Genomic DNA, 24401 nt, shown 5'->3' with positions numbered 1-24401 from the left:
CTGCTTCGGTGTATCGTTTTTCAGAAATTGTAAAACAGCCGTAATCAATTAACAAACCGAACCACAAACAGCAGACTTTAACACAAAATACATTTCTTTGTCGTTCTGAGTTACATTGCTACAATAAAATAAAATATCTGGATGGGGTGTGCATTATATTTAAGGATCCTTCTCAGTGTGTTGGTTTCTGCAGAAAAGTGCAGCTAATATTTTATTGTGGAGGGTGCATCAGGAAATTGAAGATGTATGAGACAACTTGACTCTGCGGTAATCAAACGTTTCAGGAAAGTCTATGGTCTTAATTTTTAATTAAGAGCATTTAGTAATTTTGTCAAAATTGATGGGGTCTTGAATGAGATGATGGGTGGAAGAGTTTTACAGCTGGACGTTTGAAACACGACGATCGTTCCCTCCCGGGTAAGTTTGAGTAGCTTCCTCAGTTTTGGTATTACCTCCGCTCCGTCTTTGTTTCACCCAGTCGGGCCTTGCCCCGATACGCGCACTGTTCTATATAACACGCTGCCAAATTCAATGAAATTAACTCGCAACTTCACAGATTACGTGCGTTGTTGGGTTTGTATATCCCCTAGAAGTACAATTTCATGAGTTCATACACATATACATGCACTTTCTAATTCGGGATACGTATTAAGCAATAACTCCTGCCGAATGAGCCAAACATTGAGCAGCTTTTGTCGTTCTCCTTAGAACTTAAGTTACCAAGCACAGTGACTTCACGTTGGACGGTTTAGAAATAAAAGTTAGCATTCTAGAAAAATATTAAAGCTCTGGTCTCGGCACATGTCGCTGGAATTATTAATGGTCGCTGTAAATCCCCCTCACTTCCAAAGCACTGATTAAACGTCGCTATTTTCTGTCCTTATTTCAAACGAATGAAAATTGACTATTCGTAGTCGTAGTTCATCATAGCCGGGCCTAGCTTGCTAGCGTTAGTGGTGGCTAAACTGTAGCTTTTGAGTTGGCATACCTGACCTGTCAACGCTGTTGGTAAGTTGTCAGTCGCTTTCAAGAAAATAATCATTTGATCCTGAGTAGATTCTTTTAACCATCGGTGACGTTCAAGAAGAAAATGTAAAACGCATAGTTTTGGCTATATCGTGTTTTATAAAAATGTATTTATTTAACGTGAACGTTATTCCCTGACGCGTCATTTACTGTGTCGGCGTAACGTTTGTGACTAATTTCTCTCTTTAACGGAACATTGGTAGTTTGAAGTATGGATGGAAACATTCTACGGACTTTAGGTAAACATTTAAGAGTTCCATGATAAGTGTAGACTCAGAAGAGTAGCTGCTGTGTTCAAATGTGTAAAGGTTACTGCCAAGTTTATCCGAAGAAAGGGTGTGCTTTCGTGACTGGGCTTGTTTAAAATAATCTAAATAAAACACTTAGTTATTTGAAACTCAATTGAAAAAGTTCATTTGAGAACACAACTTTGTGTTGCAGCTGCCATGGAGCGACCACCAGGGAGCTTGGACGAGCTTCAACCTCAGGACCTCTCCACCTCAAGCATCCCTGGTGTGGTTGACCTGACCAGGAAAGGCAGCCTGAATGTCAAGTCCTGTGATGTCCAGCACCTGGTCCACAGCCCAGACTGGCACCAAAACTCTGGATTACCCTCCTCAGAAACCACCTCCTTGAATGCCTCACACCAATCAGTGGATCAAATTCAACCAGACAATGCCTTGTCCCACACCACAGTGACCCTATCCTATGTGAGCAGGTCTCACATTTACTCAGCAGCGCAGCCTCTAGCTGTTTTGCCGCCTATCAGCAAGTTCTCCCTCCTCCCTTCCTGTGAGGCTGAGAAAGGGTTTGGGGAGACCGCCTATACACTGAACCAGCATTACTTGGAACATACTGACACGCCAGTCGACCTCGCCACCAAGGCTTACTCTGAGGCTCCAGAGGTTGATGGACTTTGTTTACCACAGGAGCTTTGTGAATTAAATGGGGGATTAAGTTCGAGCACAACTCTCGGAGAGGAACACGGCATTCCTGGGAGGGTGGAAACGAGTGAAAGGTTGGAAAATGGACGAGATGACAGCTGGTCAAGTTTAGGTGTGGTTTCTGTATCGTCACCAGAGGCGACTGACCTAAGGAAAGATGAGAGCAAGGGAAACTCAGAGACGTTGCTATATGTATCTAAAAAAGAGGAACCGTTGGTGGTCCATAACAAAGTGGCAGTTGCAAAGCTGCGCTCACACCCCAGGAACTATAGAGGCCTTCTGGAAGAACCCGTTTCTCCCTCTGCTACCTCATTGGGTGATGTCGAGGATGTGTTCATGCAGACCCAGGCCGCCTGCTCACCAAGCGGGGATGGCTCTCTTCAAGCAGATGAGGTTGCATGGGATGATTCAGTCACAGAAGGGGCCATTCAGCTCAGGTCTGGCATTGGCAACACTGCCACTAGTTTCGATTCAAGCGATGAAAACAGACAGCCTGTCCACATAAGGAAGCCAGAGCTGATGCCTTTTGTTGACTTGACTGAGGATGTTAATTTGTCTGGAATTTCAGAGGAGAAACCCAAAACTCTCACTCCTCACATGAACGGCAACGTCAGCGCGCTCCAGAGGACTGTAAATGAAAGGAAGTTGCCTTTACGTTCAAATAGAGGGGTGCGCTTAGAATCACTGGTTATGAATATAAGTTCAAGGAGTTATAAAATATCCGGATTTGTTAACACTAACGTGAATGCTTCCAAAACTCGGGATTCTTATGCAACAAATCCAAAGAGGAATGACACTATGTCTGATGGACAAAGGAGAAGCAGAGTGAAAGCGAAACAAAAAGCAGTTGCCCAGCCTAAAAAAGGCAAAGCCAATAGCAGTATAACACATCAATACAAAAATACTACCTCTAATTCTGTTAATAATTCTAGCAAACCAAAAAGCCCAAAGTTTACAAACAGTATTCCAGAGGATGTCCCCTACCCTGGACATGTGCCACAGAGGAGTCCTGTGAGGTCAAAGAGGAGACTCTGTTCAGCATCAACTCGTTTGTTTAAAAACTCAAAAAAGGAGCCAGAGCTTTGCGTGCACTCCAATTCCTCATTGGAAAAAAATCAAGCAAGATGTCCCCCACCAGCAACAAAAGAATCTCCAAAGAAAAGCCCACGTTCAGCGAACGGTCCGCAAAAATCATCCGCGGCAAAGACCAAAGTGCCTCGCGCTCCCAAGAGGCGACGGAAGAAGTACGAACCGAGGCCATTTTCTTCCATCTTTGCTCCCAAGGAGCCCGAGATCAAATTGAGGTATATTCACTACAGGGAGGAAAAAAAGCACTTGAGGTATGAGAATTTCTCCCCCTTCATCCGCGTGCATCACCAGCAGTCATCGTCATCACTGTGTACTGTTGTGAATTACCCAGAAGAGGTCAGAACGCAGCACAAAAAGGGCCAGAGAGAGCTACAGGATCACCACAGTAGCTTTATTTCCGGAACCGTACCCAACAGTTCTTGTCTCCTGCTGGGCCGGGCGTCCACTCAGGGTCAGCATCGGGGCTCCCTCATCTGTTGCCTCTGTGGGCTCCCTGCCAATGCCATGGACTTGGGGGATCTCCACGGTCCTTACTACCCCAAAGGATACCGGGTGTCGAACCCCAAAACATCAACACCTACGTCCGGCCCGAAAGGTGACAAGGATGACGACAGCGATTCCGATTCTTCGTCTTTTAGTGTCGGGGGCGGGGCGAGGAAACGCTCTGTTCCACCCTCGTCCTGGAGCCACAGGCCGGCGAATCAGTGGTGGCAAAAGGGTCTCTCGCCGAGCTGCCAGAAGCCCGCCGACAACAGTGGCAGCCCTGCAGCAAAACGCGCCTGTTCAGAAATGTGGCCAACTGATGTCGAAGATTGGTACAGCCCACCCGTGCTGCCCATGGAGCCCCGTGAGTACTGGCTCCACGAAGACTGTGCCATCTGGTCGGCTGGCGTGTTCTTGGTGAAGGGCAGAGTCTACGGCCTGGAGGAATCCGTCAAAGTGGCCCAGGAGACGGTAAAGCGGCCATTTAAGGCTATAATGGCAACATCTTGGTTCAGAAGAAAATATCTCTTTTGGCTGCAGAATAGTTTTCTGATGTTAGCCTTATTTGACGGTATTCAGTTTTCTTTCAATAAAGCGATTGAGAGGGGCTTTATGGATCAAACACTCGTGTCTAGTGAAATGTTAACTCATTCGCTCCCAAAGACGTTTGTAAACGTCTTTTCAGACTTGGGCTAGAATTGGCTGGTACTGAATGAGTTAATGACCAATCATGTCTGACCTCATTTAGCCCCCTTTCATTGCCCGTGTGGGTGCGACACCAGATTAATTTTTGGATTGCTTTTAGCTCCTTCAATTCCCGTCACCCGCCGAAACCACAGATGACTTCTGGTCTGCACATTTTGCTTACTCTGCCATTACACAACTTTTAACTACTAGGCGTCTTTTATCTGAAAGTGTCTGACCACATTTCAATGCGGAATACCCGTACTGCAAAAGCAATCTGTCAAACACGAAGATGCGCTCATGAACGCTTTTGTGTGTGTGTGTGCGCAGATGTGCTCGGCCTGCTCTGCCGCAGGCGCGACGCTCGGCTGCTTCTTCAAAGGTTGTCCCAGCAAATACCACTATAGGTGTGCTCTGGAGGCGGGTAAGGTCACACGCTACAATAGGGGCGAGCGATATGGATATCGTCCTCAATATTGTCATCAAAAACGTTGCTGTCGTGATGTGCAAAATTTACATTCTCGAGTATTGTTACTGTCTCAAAAGCAGACACCGTTCAAAAATGAACAAAACTAATAAAAAGCCTCGAACGCCTGTTTTTCTCTTACGTCAGGGGTGTCAAACTCATTTTTTGTCGTGGGCCACTTCGGAATTACGGCTTTCCTTGGAGGTCCGATGTAAAATCGCAACGTTATTTATTACCCATGACGATTTGACATTTTGGTACAGATTTCAGCAAGGATCATGAACGTTGACACACATGATTTGCTCCCCCGGCCACATAAAATGATGTGGCGGGCCGGATCTGGCCTATGGTCTAAGTGAAGGGCCATCCACAAATTACATAAAGTAAAGCGATGTGGGGCACAAATCACCGTACAAGAAATTCGATTTTTTATTATTATGACGGCTGCTTTTCCCAACACTCAAGAATGAATTTAACAATATTCTATGAGGGTCATTCAATAAATAAGGTGAATTTTTTTTGTTATAAGGAGTTTGAAAGTGACACTTTACCTTCTCTTCTTTTGTCCTTGCAGACTGTGTCCTCATCGAAGAAAACTTCTCCATGAAGTGTAAAAAGCACCAAGTGAGTGCAAAAACAATCTTTGCCGTTTTATTTCCTGAAGTTAATTTAGCTACACTCCGATTCGCGTCGACCTTTCCATCCCATTCTAGAACAACAAAGATTATGCAGAAAAGCGATTCAGATTTGAATGACTGTGTCTGACGTGTTGTGTTGTATTATTTTGTTGAAATGACTTCAAGATGGCACCGCGAGAGTGGCTGCCTTTACAGCAGCTCCTCCACTTTTTGTTCTTCTACTTTCTTCCTTTCATAACGTTGCTGCTGTAAATTAGGAATGTCTCCATTGTGAGGCGAATAAAGGTTTTCTTATTCTTACTATTAGAACAAGACATTCAAAGCCCCAGCGGGCATGCACAGTGATCCGGGGAGAAAAAGACCCTCTTGGTGAGTAAAGTAAATCTAATCCGCCTATGAACATGTCATAGGCGGCGAAACTCGAGTAACGGCAGAAATGACGGACGTTAGCTTGTTGATCGGAATTTTTTTTTAACGTATTTTCACGACCAAAAGGCACACTTAAAAGTCTTCCATTTTGTCCAAAACGATTTCATCGTTGTTTCTTTGTTCTTTTCTGCAGACATTCACCTGCCAAATCGGACCAGGGGCTGGCTCACCCTCTGGACTGTGTGGACCGGCACCCTTGTTATGGACATCTAGCACCCAAAAACCTTAAAATCCTCCTTTCTAGTTTGACTCACAACCCCCCCCCCCCCTTTTTTTTTCTATTTTTATTTTTTTAAAGAAATTATTTGTATGGATTTTTTTTCCCCCGAAACAACAATCAATATATTTAATTTAAAGAAATTGTAAATATCTGATTACATTTGGTTTTATTTATTCGTGAAGCATGTCATTTTGCCTCTTTTGGTCAAAGACTTAAGTTATTGGTAAAACCAGTTTAGGATTGAACTCGAAAGCTGCAGCAGAGGAAATGATGAAAAGCGAAGCCATGTAAAGGTACCTTCAAAGAAATATATGCATTTTATTCTATTTCTCTTTTTAAGCAACAACTATTTTTTTTCGCAGTTTACGCTTTTGGAGGGGAAGTCGTCGCTGTGTGTTTGAATGTATCCTCATCTTGTCTGGATGTGTTGGCATTGGGGCTCGCTGGAAGCACTTTGCAGTAGCTGCAGTATTAATTGGCCACGCCCCCTCCTCTTCCATCTTCCTCTTATTTTGAAAGGGAGAAGCAGTTCTTGGGCTGAATTGACACTGCACGTTTCAAGTGACATAATTCAGAGAATACCAACTAGGCAACGCTTACTTTTCGGATGTCTCCGACTGGCAGGATGAGTTAGCACTGCCCTGCTAAATAGTATGGATATGATATATATCAGTATCATTTGTGTATTTACATCTACTTATGTGTTGGTACTGTCCAGTCTTGAAATTTGTGGAGTTCAAAGTTGGGTTGTTTCGTGCGTTCCGGAATTGTAAACGGTCGCATTAGTTATTTGTCGCTGAGATGGGCAGTTGGACCTGCAGTGTTAATTCCAGCCTTAGTTAGCAGAATAGTGATTTATTTTGTTTCTCTCCCTGCCCCCATCATCTGGCTCAAAAGCACTTTGGGCACGTGACAAGGCTTCTTGTATTGTGTTCTCATGGATTGTGAATCCAATAGGGCATTAAAAGTCCTGCTTTACAAATTCAGTAACTCACCACTTACAGTCAAAAAGGAAAGACCAGTTTACATGAATTACAGTTTGGAAAGGCTGCTTTTTTTTCCACGCTAGTTTTATTTATTGACTGACAAGATGCAGTTGTGGGACCTCGTAAGCCTTAGTTTGACGTACAAGGGGCACCGCACACACAGTGCAGTGACAAATCGGATCTGCCACGGGCAGCATTGTTTGAGCAGTTCACTGAAGGACACAACTCGCCACAAAACAAAAGACATCTTTCATTCGTGCCACGTCTCCGTTCAGTTGGCGTACTTTGTTTTCCAAGGGTCACACGACTGCAAGTCAAGTTTTAGTTGTTTGTAATGTGCTGTACAATACATGTTTTAATAATGTGTGATTGTTATGGAATATTTGTCATGTTGTGTGTTTATCTCAGGGCTGAATTGACATTTTTTAGGGGTTCATGGAAAGGAATTACGAAAGGCTTCAATTTCCTGTCCAGACATTCCAACACCTCCTTATATCTGTAATTGTTTGCGTTGAACAATGGACTGCGTGTTGTGCCATTTAAATTTTTTTCCATTGTCATTTTTTTTAAACATCCCTGCTCTCCTCTTGTAGCATTGGAGGCCATTTGGGTGTCCAAAAAATAAATATTTTGTTGAACATTGAAGAGATTGTGTGTCTGCGCGTACATGCGTGTCTGTTGGTTTGCAATTCTGGAACGTAAATGCGATTTACATGCACGAACGACCCCAGATGTGAAAGAGAGGAAAATGATACCAAGTCATTTATCGGCGTTTATGATTGCAAAAATAAATGTTGTATTATCCTCTGCTGTAATTACAGCAACAAAGTTGAAGCCTACGTTGTAAACTGCAAGACAAATGCCAAAGCGGGGGAAATGCTGCTGAAACCAAAACAACTCAAAAGCGTCAAGGAAAAATGCCGAAGTTCACGCCACTAAACGGAAGTTTGCCAGACCACAAGGGGCACTGCAGGACCACTGAAGAATAAATGGTTCCATCGAAAAGAAAAAGGTAAGTTTAATTAACCATACTTGGCAGACTACAGACAGTAAAGTATAGTAAGGTGTTTTTAACCAAAAAAAAAAAAACCCTGACCCTGTATTATAAAGCGCTTTTCGCCGATAAAAAGCGCCATGTATCGTAAGATGTTTTTAGCCCCCAAAAAACAACGACCATGTAAGGTGTTTTTAACCCCCAAAAAACCCGACCATGGATTGTAAAGCGTTTTTGCCGAAAAAAAATGACCATGTATAGTAAGGCGTTTTTCGCCCCCCCCCCACCAAAAAAAAAAAAACCCAACCATGTATTTCAGAGGGCCTTTTTGCTTACCTTTAGCCTTATTCCTACACTGCTGTCCAAACTCGTTCATTGTACGCCATTGTAACCTCGAATGCCATCACCATTGTAAACCAAGGACCCTCTGTATAATATTTTCCCAGAACGAGAAGAGAGTCATGTATCCATTAATAACGTGTCATGGTCTTTGTTCTGTAAAGATGCAAGTGACATTTGTTGAGTATGTCCATAGCCGATGATTGGTGGTGAACTGTTGTTGAATGTTTTGGTCAGCCAAGCGGGGTTAATAAAAGAAGAGATTCAGAAACATCCAAATGAATTCATCGCATTTTGGAAAATAATGTTCCATCTTAACCCTTTCGTGCACCCTGCAACCTGATAACATGATAAACTGTCCACTGGTAGTAACCGCTGACCCTGAAAGGGTTTTCTTCAAGCAACAGGCCCTTCAGAAGCCCGCCAAAAATAAAAACAGAAAACAGATGATGAGAATTCTCAATTTTATTGACTAAATCCGATTTGACAGGAAGACAGCTGTATTGCAGAGACAGAACCAAGTAAGAGTGCTTCTGGCCATCTACTCACAAAAGTCACAAAAATGATAATGCTGGGAAATGTGCCGCTGGACACAGACACCGACACTCAACTACTACGCGTGATGCGAATGGTGGGATGATGAAAACGGGAGGAGGATCAGGGGCAAACTGTTTGGATCGTTTTTTTTTAACAGTTTGGTGTAAACCATCTCTCCTCCTGCCTCTAAGCTTAAATGCGTTGGAGGCGTTGAAAGAAACTAAAAAAATCTAAATCAGCTACTCTATTGTATCATGCCACATAAGTTCCAAAATGGTTATTACTGTATTCATTTTTCCGGCGAATGATAATGAATTTGGATTAAGATTGCCATTGAAGTAGCCATTAACACCTGTAATTTCACTTCATTGGTCAGAAATGTTTATTTACTGCAAATAATATATATATGTCTCAGCTGTCTATGCCAGTGACATCAAGAATTAATATTTAATTTTCTGGACGGTAAGTCCATGGGGAAAAAAAGCTTGGGTGTCAGAAAACTTCAATCAAGCGTCACCAAGTGGAGGCCTCTCTACTTATGTCTACTTTTGAAATTATTGGAATGAATGTCCCAAGGGCAGCCCGGTGGTCCAGTGGTTGACGCGTTGACCTCACAGTGCAGAGGTTCAATTCCAGCTCCGGCTCCCCTGTGTGGAGTTTGCGTGTTCTCCCCGGGCCTGCGTGGGTTTTCTTCGGGTATTCCGATTTCCTCCCGCATTCCAAAAAACATACCTGGCAGGTTGATTGAACACTCTAATTTGTCCCTCGGTGTGAATGGCTGGTTGTTCGTCTGTGTGTGCCCTGCGATTGACTGGTTCAGGGTGTCCCCCGTCTACTGCCCGAAGACGGCTGGGATAGGCTCCAGCACCCCTCCCTGCGACCCTTGTGAGAATAAAGCGGATCGGAAAGTGGATGGATGGACGATTGCCACAGTAAAAAAAAAAAAAAGAAATCGATAAAATCCAAATTATTGGGATAATTGTTTAATATTTTTGGAGGTTGAAGTGGGCATGAGTAGAGATGTCCACGTAAATGTTGGCGGTGACTGGTCGTAGTTTTTAAACTTTAAGTGACGCTATAGTGAGCTTATATGAGGAGAAAAAGGCTTCCTGTCAATAAAATCCAAAATATTGAGGCAATTTAATGTTTTCGGAAGTTGAAGTGGGCACCACTGATTTACACCTCACTGAGCTCGCTCGGATTTTTGCGTTGTCGACTATTACATCGTCGTATTTATTTGACGTCACTGTCAGAACTCCAACGTCAGTCTTGCTACGAATTCTTAGCGAACGGTGCTGGTTCAGATGATGAGGTCATGCTCTTCTTCATGCGGCCATGTGAGCGAGCGTTAAAGTTCCGCAGCGGCAGTAAACAACATAGCAGCTGCATGATAGGGAAAACAGCGCGTCCCAGTGTCCCTCCTTTGTCCTTTTGTACGGCGTCCGATGAGGTCAGAGATTGTCACAAGACGGACGTTTTTTTGTTTTTTTTTTGCATACTCGCTAGTTGATCTGGAAGCAGCTGAGATGATGACGGTGACGATAAATCAAGCGGGTCGTAAAATACACCACCGTGTTGCTAGCGTCTACTCATCTTGTTGTTGTTTTTTTTTTTTTACGATTAGCTTTTAGGACACGTTTCATGCAGATCTATGGGGAAAGGACACAAAAGGCTCACTCCAAATGCAGGATTCAGTGTTCTTTTTGTTTTCAAATGGTTCAGTTTGATAAAGGACCTTTTTTGTGGTTTAAGAACAATTTCCATGCCACCGTGTTATCTAAAAGTGACCATTTAGAAGCTCTGAATTTCATTTAATTCCCGACCCTTGTGAGCGCTATCTCGTCATGCTTTGCTTTTTTTTCCCCCCCAGTTCCTGAAAGGAGTGATATGAATACAAGACACGAATATCAAAACACTTAAACACATTGAATAGAAACTATATTGAGATTTTTTTGGGGGTTGTTTTCTTTTTTGTTTTTTTTTTTGCTTTAGCCCTAAAACGTCAAGAGATCATATGACAGTCCCTTTTGGACGTAATGCAAGAATTGTGCTACGTCAAAAATTCCACATGACATTTTTTTTGGGGTGTGTAAAGTTGCTGAGCTACTCATGCATTATAAATTAGAATTTTTTTGTTTGGTTTTGTTTTCTTTTTTTTTTTTGTGGGGCGCAGAGTTGAAAAGAATTAATGATGTATATTTTATGTCACACAAGAGTGAGTAAAAAAACTGTGTGAAGTAGATATGTTAAAAGCACAGAGTTCTAAACCATCGTCCGACAGCCAATGAGCAGTTGAATTTTAGTCCGAATCTTGTGACTAAAAATCACCTCCTCAATGCGTGACAAAAAAGGATTCAGTTAATGAAACACACTTGATGTATTTAAAAAGCACTTCGTCTTTCAAGTTTGTCTTGTTTCGTTAGTCAAACGTACAACACGTTTCAAGCTTTCTCCACTGGGGGGCGCCAAGTCAAGCCCTCGAAGACGTCATGTTCCCTCCTGACTGTTTTTTTGTTTGTTTGTTTTTAGGGGGTGTTTTTTTGCTTTTTTTTTTCAGAAATATTGCTTTAGGAACGACGTTTCAGCTTTGCACAGCTCGTCTGTCCTGTGCTTCCACAACAACAAGGACGGTGTTCAGTATCTCGTTCTCCGTGCATGCACATTGACTGTGTACATGGGGTGGATGAGTGGTAGAAGAGCACACCGGTGAGACGGGATTCACGTCGAAAAAAATGTCGACGGGGTGCTCAGACGCATATCTCGATGGGCGTGGCCACGAGCATCCGGCCTCCCGGGGAGCTGTTTTCCCGAGGCATCCGTTCGTAGCTGTTGGTGGAGGACACCGAACTGTTGGTGGACACGGATACGAAATGTTGGCCGCCGCCCAGTTCCATCGAGGCGCCCTTGGCCGCACCGCCGCCGCCGCCGCGCTCAGCGGCCACGGGTGACACCGGCGAGAGGGGGGAGAGTGGAGACAGAGTCTGCTGCTTCATCCGTTCCACGAGGAGTTCCTCGTCTTCCTCCCCGGATGAAGATGAGGACATATTGTCGTTGGCCTCGCCTCGCGCATTACTGCCGCCGCCGACCCTTTCCCCGGCGCCGCTCCCACCGTTGCCGTTGTTGTTGTTGTTCTCGCCGTCCAGCATCCACGAATGGCTGAAGTATCCGAAGACCTCTTTGACGGAGCAGCGTCGCTCCTGCTCCACCGAGAGCAAGCGGCGGAACATGCGCAGGGCCTGCTCAGTGAAGCGTCTCCACTGGGACGGCACCGTGTTGGTCCTCCTCCTCTGCCAGCGGATGAACTCCTGGTAGAAAGAATCGGAGGCCAGCGCCTTCTCCCAGGGGAAGTTGCCAGTCAGCATGCAGAAGAGAAGCACGCCGAAGGCCCACACGTCAGTGCTGTAGTCAACGCAGAAACCCTCGTGGCGGGACACATCGCACAGCTCGGGGGCCGTGTACGGGATGGTGCCGCTGACCTGAAGACGCGGAGCAAAATTTAGTAATTTTTCCCAATCAAAAGTGCATCTTGACCGGAGGATCTTGGTATCACTCACTCGTTTCACGGGCGATCCGGCGCGACGGGTCATGCCGAAGTCGGACAGCTTGACTTTGCGGCACTCCCGGTCAAAAATGAGAATGTTTTCGGGCTTGATGTCCCTGTGGACCAGCTTCTTACAGTGCAGGTAGTCCAAAGCAATGGCTACTTGGTGGACGCAGCGCTTTGCCACTGCTTCGGGGAGACCGACCTAATAGTGGAAAGGGGGGAAAAAAATCATTGAGGGGCACATGCAGGATCGGGCCACACAAAATCATCTCGTCTCGAAAGTTAAGCGGCCACGGACGAAAAACCACGCTGCTCCTCTCCTGAATCTAACACTTGAATGGAACCTCCTCTCCAGCGCCCTTCAATAGAGGATCATTGAAGGGCGGTCATTGGAACACACCACCAGCACTTTCCAGTATTTGAACTCATCAGTGGGTTCTTTTGAGCCGTGGTTTGTCTAGTCCACTGGTGTCAAACCCAAGGCCCGGGGTCCAGATCTGGCCCACGGTATCATTTTATGTGGCCCGCGAAAACAAATCAAACATGGCAACATCCATGATGCTTGCTAAAATCCCCACCAAAATTTTAAATTCTCAATTGTAATAAATAAGAGACATAGTGTCAGCGTTTTCTTGTTACCAAACCAAGAATTGAATAAAGCGTTTACTTTTTTTTTATATGGTTTCAGTCATAATGGCCCTCCAAGGGAAATGGTAACTAAATGAGTTTGACACCCCTGGTCTAGTTCCTCAAGGGGCTCTGCTTAGATATTAACCGTAGTCTGCTTTATACTACCCCTAAAAAAACAAACATGAAAAAAAAAAACATGGACAGAACAACAGCAAAGGTGTCCAGCCTGGTCCAACAAGCGCTAATGTCAATCGTATTTGCTAGCTTTTTACTTACGGGCCTGTGTACAATGTGTAACCATGTTCCATGCTTTAAAGCCATTTGCGACATTGTTACTGTAAATCCATGTGTGGGTTTCCGCAAGTTAAACTAGCAACCTAACAGCAGCCATATTTGTTTTTCCCTGATACTGAAATAAGACAGCAGTACTTAAACTAGCGCTGCGCAATTAATCGATTCTTGTAATTTGTTGCTAGTTTGTCTTTTTTAAATCGTTCATTGACTTCCACGAGAAGATGAAATGAGGATGACAACCCCAAGTGAACAAATTTAAAGCATCCCCCCCCCCCCCAACCCTCCTAGCAATCTTTTGGGTGTCGAGTAATTAGCGTCACGTGTTCATGGTGATTCGAAACAACGTGACGGAGTACCTGCGGAGGAATGATATCGAAGAGATCCCCCGCGAGCGCGTACTCCTGCGCGAAAACGTAGTACTCGTCCGTCTCGAAGGCGATGCCAAACATGTTGATGATGAACGGGCAGGGAGACAAGTAGAGCGAGATGCTATACTCCCGCAGGAACGACTTCAGCTTGGTGGTCTTCTTCTTCAAGAACTTCAGCGCCATTTTGGTACCTCTGATCTTGTGGATGACCAGGTCCACCTTGCCGTAGGTGCCCTTGCCCAGCTCTCTCATAACTTCGTAGTACTTGTTGACTTCCAACTTCTCCAGGTTCTGGGCTGCAATCAGCTGCAACTCATCCAGGATGTCCATGTTTGTTTGCGACATCAGCGAAGAGGAGCTCATGTCGAAGAACCGGGGGTCCGGGAGTGAGGGATGGATGATGAGGCGGGTTTGAAGCGGCGGCAACTGACAGTCGACGTTACTGGAAAAACATAAGCATGTTTGCGGTAAGATATTGTGAATGGAATGTGTGTCTTGCATGAGAATTTTTTTTGTGGCTATGCACAAGTAATTTGACATTCATCAATGAGAGCCGACGACTCGTTACTCGAAAAACGATCACGTGTCAGTCAAGTTACCACCGGAGTGTATTTTTAGTTCAAAGTTTTCAGCTGGGCCGCCATTTTGAATGACGGCTAACACCTGTAATCAAATCTGGAATGCAACCCATAAATAGTCTACCTTTAAAATATCTGTAGACAAAATGATCAAAGTTATTTGTGCTTGCTAAAGTACTTTGAAACTTGGTGAAAAAAAACAAAACCTTGGGACTTTTTAGATGGGAACAATTTTATCTTAACACCCGTCTCGTTTTGTCAGGAAGAGTCACGGTAAATAACTACCACTGTCAAAGTTGGAAATAAATAATCCTTGCATCTATATTGTATATTTTAATGTTTGCCATCTTGAAAATAACAGTTGGTTTAACTTTACAATTTGAGCGAATGTCAAGAATGATCCAAGGTTGCCTGTACAGTCAACAAAGGTTTTAGATGGCAGCAGTTTATGTATATATCCATTTTTACCATGAGTTGTGATATTCGGGGGGAAAAGAATATTTTGTCATCCGTGAACATCAATTGTGTTTAATAGCTCGGCTTGGAGATTGATGCTTGGCGAATGGTAAAAGAATCTTGCAAATACCATCCCATGGGGCACGATTGTCATTTAAGGCAGAAGGGGAACAAGGACGGGGCTCCGCATTTGGGCCGGGAGAATTGATGCAGAATGATGGCATCTGTGGAGTCTAACTCTTCTTCTTTTCTAGGCCGACCAAAGAAGAACAGACCAAAAACACACTGATAGCTTGTAAGAACGACCATGTACGGTAAGGCATTTTAGCCTAAAAAACACAACCATGTATAAAAAGGCGTTTTTAGCTGAAAAAAAACGACCATGTAAAGAAAGGCGTTTTTAACAACAAAAACAAAAACGACCATGTATAGTAAGGCGTTTTTAGCCGAAAATAACGACCATGTATAGTAAGGCATTTTTAGCCGGAAAAAACGACCACTAAGGCGTTTTTAGCCCGAAAAAAACGACCATGTATAGAAAGGCTTTTCTAGCCCAAAAAAAGGACCGTGTATGGAAAGGTGTTTTTCGCCTGAAAAAAACGACATAGTATAGTTAGGTGTCTTTAGCCGAAAAAAACAACAGTATTATAGTAAGGCGTTTTTAGCCCGAAAAAACGACATAGTATAGTAAGGCGTTTTTAGGCCGGAAAAAACGACATGGTATAGTAAGTGGTTTTTAGGCCGAAAAAACGACATTATAGTAAGGCGTTTTTAAGCCGAAAAAAACGACATAGTATAGTAAGGCGTTTTTAGGCCGAAAAAAACGACATAGTATAGTAAGGCGTTTTTAAGCCGAAAAAAACAACATAGTATAGTAAGGCGTTTTTAAGCCGAAAAAAACGACAGTATAGTAAGGCGTTTTTAGGCCGAATAAAACGACATAGTATAGTAAGAAGTTTTTAGGCTGAAAAAAACGACATTGTATAGTATGTCGTTTTGGAGCCGAAAAAAACGACATAGTATAGTATGTCGTTTTGGAGCCGAAAAAAACAACATAGTATAGAATGTCGTTTTGGAGCCGAAAAAAACGACATACTATACTATGTCGTTTTGGAGCCGAAAAAAACCGACATACTATAGTATGTCGTTTTGGAGCCGAAAAAAACGACATACTATAGTATGTCGTTTTGGAGCCGAAAAAAACGATATAGTATAGTGTGTTGTTTTTGAACCGAAAAAAACGACATAGTATAGTAAGGTGTTTTTAGGCCGAAAAAAACCGACATGGTATAGTAAGGCGTTTTAAGCCGAAAAAAACGACATAGTAGAGTAAGGCGTTTTTAGGCCGAAAAAAATGATTTAGTATCGTAAGGCGTTTTTAGGCCGAAAAAAACGACATAGTATAGTAAGGTGTTTTTGAGCCGAAAAAAACGACATAGTATTAGTATGTCGTTTTGGAGCCGAAAAAAACGACATAGTATAGTATGTCGTTTTGGAGCCAAAAAAAAACGACATACTATAGTATGTCGTTTTGGAGCCGAAAAAAACGACATACTATACTATGTCGTTTTTGAGCCGAAAAAAACGACATAGTATAGTAAGGCGTTTTTAGGCCGAAAAAAATGACATAGTATATAGTAACGCGTTTTTAGGCCGAAAAAAACGACATAGTATAGTAAGGCGTTTTTAGGCCGAAAAAAACGACATAGTATATAGTAACGCGTTTTTAGGCCGAAAAAAACGACATAGTATAGTAAGGCAATTTTAGCCGAAAAAAACGACATAGTATATAGTAACGCGTTTTTAGGCCGAAAAAAACGACATAGTATAGTAAGGCGTTTTTAGGCTGAAAAAAAACGACATAGTATAGTAAGGTGTTTTTAGGCCGAAAAAAACGACATAGTATAGTAAGGCGTTTTTAGGCAGAATAAAACGACATGGTATAGTAAGGCGTTTTTAGGCCGAAAAAAACGACATAGTATAGTAAGGCGTTTTTTGGCCGAAAAAAACAAACATAGTATATAGTAAGGCGTTTTTAAGCCGAAAAAAACAACATGGTATAGTAAGGCGTTTTTAAGCCGAAAAAAACGACGTAAGGCGTTTTTAGGCCAAAAAAAAACGACAGTATAGTAAGGCGTTTTTAAGCCAAAAAAAAAACGACATAGTAGAGTAAGGCGTTTTTAGGCCGAAAAAAATGATTTAGTATAGTAAGGCGTTTTTAGGCCAGAAAAAAAAACGACATAGTATATTGTAAGGCGTTTTTAGGCCGAAAAAAAACGACATGGTATAGTAAGGCGTTTTTAAGCCGAAAAAAACGACATGGTATAGTAAGTGGTTTTTAGGCCGAAAAAACGACATAGTATAGTAAGGCGTTTTTGAGCCGAAAAAAAACGACATAGTATAGTAAGGCGTTTTTAGGCCGAAAAAAACGACATAGTATAGTAAGGCGTTTTTAGGCCGAAAAAAACGACATGGTATAGTAAGGCGTTTTTAAGCCGAAAAAAACGACATGGTATAGTAAGTGGTTTTTAGGCCGAAAAAACGACATAGTATATTATAGTAAGGCGTTTTTAGGACGAAAAAAATGACATAGTATATAGTAACGCGTTTTTAGGCCGAAAAAAACGACATAGTATAGTAAGGCGTTTTTAGGCCGAAAAAAACGACATAGTATATAGTAACGCGTTTTTAGGCCGAAAAAAACGACATAGTATAGTAAGGCAATTTTAGCCGAAAAAAACGACATAGTATATAGTAACGCGTTTTTAGGCCGAAAAAAACGACATAGTATAGTAAGGCGTTTTTAGGCCGAAAAAAACGACATGGTATAGTAAGGCGTTTTTAAGCCGAAAAAAACGACATGGTATAGTAAGTGGTTTTTAGGCCGAAAAAACGACATAGTATATTATAGTAAGGCGTTTTTAGGACGAAAAAAACCGACATAGTATAGTAAGGTGTTTTTAGGCCGAAAAAAACGACATAGTATAGTAAGGCGTTTTTAGGCAGAATAAAACGACATGGTATAGTAAGGCGTTTTTAGGCCGAAAAAAACGACATAGTATAGTAAGTCGTTTTGGAGCCGAAAAAAACGACATAGTATAGTAAGGCGTTTTTAAGCCGAAAAAAACCGACATAGTATAGTAAGTCGTTTTGGAGCCGAAAAAAACGACATAGTATAGTATGTCGTTTTTGAGCCGAAAAAAACGACATAGTATAGTAAGGCGTTTTTAGGCCGAAAAAAACGACATAGTATAGTAAGGCGTTTTTAGGCCGAAAAAAACGACATAGTATAGTAAGGCGTTTTTAGGCAGAATAAAACGACATGGTATAGTAAGGCGTTTTTAGGCCGAAAAAAACGACATAGTATAGTAAGTCGTTTTGGAGCCGAAAAAAACGACATACTATAGCCGAAAAAAACGACATAGTATAGTAAGGCGTTTTTGAGCCGAAAAAAACGACATACTATAGTATGTCGTTTTTAGGCCGAAAAAAACGACATAGTATAGTAAGGCGTTCTTGAGCCGAAAAAAACGACATAGTATATATAGTATGTCGTTCTTGAGCCGAAAAAAACGACATACTATAGTAAGGCGTTTTTGAGCCGAAAAAAACGACATACTATAGTATGTCGTTTTTAGGCCGAAAAAAACGACATAGTATAGTAAGGCGTTCTTGAGCCGAAAAAAACGACATACTATAGTAAGGCGTTTTTAGGCCGAAAAAAACGACATAGTATATATAGTAAGGCGTTTTTGAGCCGAAAAAAACGACATAGTATAGTATGTCGTTCTTGAGCCGAAAAAAACGACATACTATAGTAAGGCGTTTTTAGGCCGAAAAAAACAACATACCATACTATGTCGTTTTTGAGCCGAAAAAAACGACATAGTATAGTAAGGCGTTTTTAAGCCGAAAAAAACGACATGGTATAGTAAGTGGTTTTTAGGCCGAAAAAACGACATAGTATATTATAGTAAGGCGTTTTTAGGCCGAAAAATAAAACGACATAGTATAGTAAGGTGTTTTTAGGCCGAAAAAAACGACATAGTATAGTAAGGCGTTTTTAGGCAGAATAAAACGACATGGTATAGTAAGGCGTTTTTAGGCCGAAAAAAACGACATAGTATAGTAAGTCGTTTTGGAGCCGAAAAAAACGACATAGTATAGTAAGGCGTTTTTAAGCCGAAAAAAAACGACATAGTATAGTAAGTCGTTTTGGAGCCGAAAAAAACGACATAGTATAGTATGTCGTTTTTGAGCCGAAAAAAACGACATAGTATAGTAAGGCGTTTTTAGGCCGAAAAAAACGACATAGTATAGTAAGGCGTTTTTAAGCCGAAAAAAACGACATAGTATAGTATGTCGTTTTTGAGCTGAAAAAAACGACATAGTATAGTATGTCGTTTTTGAGCCGAAAAAAACCACATAGTATAGTATGTCGTTCTTGAGCCGAAAAAAACAACATACTATACTATGTCGTTTTTGAGCCGAAAAAAACGACATAGAATATAGTAAGGCGTTTTTAAGCCGAAAAAAACGACATAGTATAGTAAGTCGTTTTGGAGCCGAAAAAAACGACATAGTATAGTATGTCGTTTTTGAGCCGAAAAAAACGACATAGTATAGTAAGGCGTTTTTAGGCCGAAAAAAACGACATAGTATAGTAAGGCGTTTTTAAGCCGAAAAAAACGACATAGTATAGTATGTCGTTCTTGAGCCGAAAAAAACGACATACTATAGTAAGGCGTTTTTAGGCCGAAAAAAACGACATAGTATAGTAAGGCGTTTTTGAGCCGAAAAAAACGACATAGTATAGTATGTCGTTCTTGAGCCGAAAAAAACGACATACTATAGTAAGGCGTTTTTAGGCCGAAAAAAACGACATACTATACTGTCGTTTTTGAGCCGAAAAAAACGATACTATAGTATGTCGTTTTTAGGCCGAAAAAAAACGACATAGTATAGTAAGGCGTTTTTAAGCCGAAAAAAACGACATAGTATAGTATGTCGTTCTTGAGCCGAAAAAAACGACATAGTATAGTATGTCGTTTTTGAGCCGAAAAAAACGACATAGTATAGTAAGGCGTTTTTAGGCCGAAAAAAACAACATAGTATAGTAAGGCGTTTTTAGGCAGAAAAAAACAACATAGTATAGTAAGGCGTTTTTAGGCCGAATAAAACGACATAGTATAGTAAGGCGTTTTTAGGCAGAAAAAAACAACATAGTATAGTAAGGCGTTTTTAGGCCGAAAAAAACGACATAGTAAAGTAAGGCGTTTTTAAGCCGAAAAAAACGACATACTATAGTAAGTCGTTTTGGAGCCGAAAAAAACGACATAGTATAGTATGTCGTTTTTGAGCCGAAAAAAACGACATAGTATAGTAAGGCGTTTTTAAGCCGAAAAAAACGACATACTATAGTATGTCGTTTTTGAGCCGAAAAAAACGACATACTATAGTATGTCGTTTTTAGGCCGAAAAAAAACGACATAGAATATAGTAAGGCGTTTTTAAGCCGAAAAAAACGACATACTATAGTAAGGCGTTTTTAGGCCGAAAAAAACGACATAGTATAGTAAGGCGTTTTTAGGCAGAATAAAACGACATGGTATAGTAAGGCGTTTTTAGGCCGAAAAAAACGACATAGTATAGTAAGGCGTTTTTAAGCCGAAAAAAACGACATAGTATAGTATGTCGTTCTTGAGCCGAAAAAAACGACATACTATAGTAAGGCGTTTTTAGGCCGAAAAAAACGACATAGTATAGTAAGGCGTTTTTGAGCCGAAAAAAACGACATAGTATAGTATGTCGTTCTTGAGCCGAAAAAAACGACATACTATAGTAAGGCGTTTTTAGGCCGAAAAAAACGACATACTATACTGTCGTTTTTGAGCCGAAAAAAACGATACTATAGTATGTCGTTTTTAGGCCGAAAAAAAACGACATAGTATAGTAAGGCGTTTTTAGGCCGAAAAAAACGACATAGTATAGTAAGGCGTTTTTAAGCCGAAAAAAACGACATAGTATAGTATGTCGTTCTTGAGCCGAAAAAAACGACATAGTATAGTATGTCGTTTTTGAGCCGAAAAAAACGACATAGTATAGTAAGGCGTTTTTAGGCCGAAAAAAACAACATAGTATAGTAAGGCGTTTTTAGGCCGAATAAAACGACATAGTATAGTAAGGCGTTTTTAGGCCGAAAAAAACGACATAGTAAAGTAAGGCGTTTTTAAGCCGAAAAAAACGACATAGTATAGTAAGTCGTTTTGGAGCCGAAAAAAACGACATAGTATAGTATGTCGTTTTTGAGCCGAAAAAAACGACATAGTATAGTAAGGCGTTTTTAAGCCGAAAAAAACGACATACTATAGTATGTCGTTTTTGAGCCGAAAAAAACGACATAGTATAGTAAGGCGTTTTTAGGCCGAAAAAAACGACATAGTATAGTAAGTCGTTTTGGAGCCGAAAAAAACGACATAGTATAGTAAGGCGTTTTTAAGCCGAAAAAAACGACATACTATAGTATGTCGTTTTTGAGCCGAAAAAAACGACATACTATAGTAAGGCGTGTTTAGGCCGAAAAAAACGACATAGTATAGTAAGGCGTTTTTAAGCTGAAAAAAAAACGACATAGTATAGTATGTCGTTTTGGAGCCGAAAAATACGACAGTATATATAGTATGTCGTTTTTGAGCCGAAAAAAACGACATAGTATAGTATGTCGTTCTTGAGCCGAAAAAAACAACATACTATACTATGTCGTTTTTGAGCCGAAAAAAACGACATACTATACTGTCGTTTTTGAGCCGAAAAAAACGACATACTATAGTATGTCGTTTTTGAGCCGAAAAAAACGACATAGTATAGTAAGGCGTTTTTAGGCCGACAAAAACGACATAGTATAGTAAGGCGTTTTTAGGCCGAAAAAAACGACATAGTATAGTAAGGCGTTTTTAGGCCGACAAAAACGACATAGTATAGTAAGGCGTTTTTAGGCCGAAAAAAACGACATAGTATAGTAAGGCGTTTTTAGGCCGAAAAAAACGACATAGTATAGTATGTCGTTCTTGAGCCGAAAAAAACGACATACTATAGTAAGGCGTTTTTAGGCCGAAAAAAACGACATAGTATAGTAAGGCGTTTTTAGGCCGAATAAAACGACATAGTATAGTAAGGCGTTTTTAGGCCGAAAAAAACAACATAGTATATAGTAAGGCGTTTTTAGGCCGAAAAAAACGACATAGTATATAGTAAGGCGTTTTTAGGCCGAAAAAAACGACATACTATAGTATGTCGTTTTTGAGCCGAAAAAACCAACATACTATAGTATTTTCGTTTTTAGGCCGAAAAAAACGACATAGTAGAGTAAGGCGTTTTTAAGCTGAAAAAAAACGACATACTATAGTATGTCGTTTTGGAGCCGAAAAAAACGACATAGTATAGTATGTCGTTTTGGAGCCGAAAAAAACGACATACTATACTATGTCGTTTTTGAGCCGAAAAAAACGACATACTATACTATGTCGTTTTTGAGCCGAAAAAAACGACATACTATAGTATGTCGTTTTTGAGCCGAAAAAAACGACATACTATAGTATGTCGATTTTGAGCCGAAAAAAACGACATAGTATAGTAAGGCGTTTTTAGGCCGAAAAAAACGACATAGTATAGTAAGAGGTTTTTAGGCCGAATAAAACGACATAGTATAGTAAGGCGTTTTTAGGCCGATAAAAAACGACATAGTATATTAAGGCGTTTTTAAGCCGAAAAAAACGACATAGTATAGTATGTCGTTTTGGAGCCGAAAAAAACGACATAGTATAGTATGTCGTTTTGGAGCCGAAAAAAACGACATAGTATAGTATGTCGTTCTTGAGCCGAAAAAAACGACATAGTATAGTAAGGCGTTTTTAGGCCGAAAAAAACGACAGTGTAGTAAGGCGTTTTTAGGCCGAAAAAAACGACATAGTATAGTAAGAAGTTTTTAGGCCGAATAAAACGACATAGTATAGTAAGGCGTTTTTAGGCCGAAAAAAACGACATAGTATAGTATGTCGTTTTGGAGCCGAAAAAAACGACATAGTATAGTATGTCGTTCTTGAGCCGAAAAAAACGACATACTATAGTAAGGCGTTTTTAGGCCGAAAAAAACGACATAGTATAGTAAGGCGTTTTTAAGCCGAAAAAAACGACATACTATACTATGTCGTTTTTGAGCCGAAAAAAACGACATACTATAGTAAGGCGTTTTTAGGCCGAAAAAAACGACATAGTATAGTAAGGCATTTTTAAGCCGAAAAAAACGACATACTACATATAGTATGTCGTTTTTAGGCCGAAAAAAACGACATAGTAGAGTAAGGCGTTTTTAGGCCGAAAAAAACGACATAGTATAGTAAGGCGTTTTTAAGCTGAAAAAAAACGACATAGTATATTATGTCGTTCTTGAGCCGAAAAAAACGACATACTATATATAGTATGTCGTTTTTAGGCCGAAAAAAACGACATAGTATAGTAAGGCGTTTTTAAGCCGAAAAAAACGACATAGTATAGTATGTCGTTTTTGAGCCGAAAAAAACGACATAGTATAGTAAGGCGTTTTTAGGCCGAAAAAAACGACATAGTATAGTAAGGCGTTTTTAGGCCGAATAAAACGACATAGTATAGTAAGGCGTTTTTAGGCCGAATAAAACGACATAGTATAGTAAGGCGTTTTTAGGCCGAAAAAAAAAATTGTCCAAATGGTTTTCTTGATTGTTTGTCAGCCGGGTGAGGGTGCCCCCTCCCCTCTGCCAATGGCCCGAAGACAGCGGGGGGAGGCTCCAGCACACACACCCTTGTGAGTACAAGGGGATGAGAAAATGGATGGGAGGGTGGACGGACAACACCCATGCCAGCAAGAAGAGAACACTCAGGAGCGACAGGCCGGAGCTGGATTTGAACCCTGGACCTCTGCGTTCACACTCCAACGCTAACCAGTGGGCCACGGAGCCAGCCCAGTGTCACACTCAAATATATAAATGAAAGCATAAAACACTTTGAAAAAATAAAAGATCAACACAACACATTAAAAGTCATGATACTCTTAATTGTCTCTGTGTTGTCATTTCTTGCTCTTGTGCAGCTTTCTTGGCTTCGATCTTCTCCACCTTTAAGCCGAAAAAAAACGACATAGTATAAGTAAGGCGTTTTTAGGCCGAAAAAAAAATTGTCCAAATGGTTTTCTTGATTGTTTGTCAGCCGGGTGAGGGTGCCCCCTCCCCTCTGCCAATGGCCCGAAGACAGCCGGGGGAGGCTCCAGCACACACACCCTTGTGAGTACAAGGGAATGAGAAAATGGATGGGAGGGTGGACGGACAACACCCATGCCAGCAAGAAGAGAACACTCAGGAGCGACAGGCCGGAGCGGGATTTGAACCCTGGACCTCTGCGTTCACACTCCAACGCTAACCAGTGGGCCACGGAGCCAGCCCAGTGTCACACTCAAATATATAAATGAAAGCATAAAACACTTTGAAAAAATAAAAGATCAACACAACACATTAAAAGTCATGATACTCTTAATTCTCTCTGTGTTGTCATTTCTTGCTCTTGTGCAGCTTTCTTGGCTTCGATCTTCTCCACCTTTAAGCCGAAAAAAAACGACATAGTATAGTAAGGCGTTTTTAGGCCGAAAAAAAAATTGTCCAAATGGTT

General features: G+C 41.3%; 2 protein-coding genes across 4 annotated transcripts; one reads left to right on the top strand and one right to left on the bottom strand.

Annotated features, from left to right (window-relative positions):
* Positions 1-270: 270 nt before the first annotated feature.
* LOC147189528 (uncharacterized) lies at positions 271-23794 on the top strand. Of its 3 annotated transcripts, none has more exons than XR_015104028.1 (10): positions 271-417; positions 1468-4013; positions 4557-4650; positions 5267-5316; positions 5638-5699; positions 5893-6272; positions 7787-7977; positions 13960-14138; positions 14960-15019; positions 23471-23794. XR_015104028.1 is itself a non-coding variant. In XM_086138377.1 (6 exons), coding segments are annotated over exons 2-6 (2748 nt in total). In that variant the 5' UTR covers positions 271-417; positions 1468-1472; the 3' UTR covers positions 5894-7610. The 3 variants fall into 3 exon arrangements, 1 of the variants encoding a protein (XP_085994503.1); XR_015104029.1 differs by lacking the exon at positions 271-417 and adding an exon at positions 874-1008; XM_086138377.1 differs by lacking the exons at positions 7787-7977; positions 13960-14138; positions 14960-15019; positions 23471-23794 and having other exon boundaries at positions 5893-7610.
* bsk146 (brain specific kinase 146) lies at positions 8746-14034 on the bottom strand. Its single transcript, XM_086138378.1, has 3 exons — positions 13660-14034; positions 12390-12581; positions 8746-12311 (listed from the first exon to the last, which is right to left on the bottom strand). The coding sequence occupies exons 1-3, from the start codon at positions 14032-14034 to the stop codon at positions 11583-11585; spliced, it is 1296 nt and encodes a 431-aa protein (XP_085994504.1). The 3' UTR covers positions 8746-11582.
* Positions 23795-24401: the final 607 nt, after the last annotated feature.

The sequence above is a fragment of the Hippocampus guttulatus genome, chromosome 19, assembly GCF_054856545.1.
Source record: "Hippocampus guttulatus isolate MCC_2025c chromosome 19, RoL_Hgut_1.0, whole genome shotgun sequence".
In the NCBI taxonomy this organism is placed as follows: Eukaryota; Metazoa; Chordata; class Actinopteri; order Syngnathiformes; family Syngnathidae; genus Hippocampus; species Hippocampus guttulatus.
Note: the sequence above shows the minus strand (reverse complement) of the source record. Positions and strands in the feature narration are given on the sequence as shown.

Excerpts from the sequence above, each read along its gene's own strand:
- bsk146 (XM_086138378.1), bottom strand. The coding sequence starts at position 14,034 with ATGAGCTCCTCTTCGCTGATGTCGCAAACAAACATGGACATCCTGGAT. Across the intron at positions 12,582-13,659 it reads TCGATATCATTCCTCCGCAG|GTCGGTCTCCCCGAAGCAGT; the intron begins GTACTCCGTCAC and ends TTCCACTATTAG. Across the intron at positions 12,312-12,389 it reads CCGGATCGCCCGTGAAACGA|GTCAGCGGCACCATCCCGTA; the intron begins GTGAGTGATACC and ends CCGCGTCTTCAG.
- LOC147189528 (XM_086138377.1), top strand. The coding sequence starts at position 1,473 with ATGGAGCGACCACCAGGGAGCTTGGACGAGCTTCAACCTCAGGACCTC. Across the intron at positions 4,651-5,266 it reads TAGGTGTGCTCTGGAGGCGG|ACTGTGTCCTCATCGAAGAA; the intron begins GTAAGGTCACAC and ends TTGTCCTTGCAG. Across the intron at positions 5,317-5,637 it reads TGAAGTGTAAAAAGCACCAA|AACAAGACATTCAAAGCCCC; the intron begins GTGAGTGCAAAA and ends TCTTACTATTAG.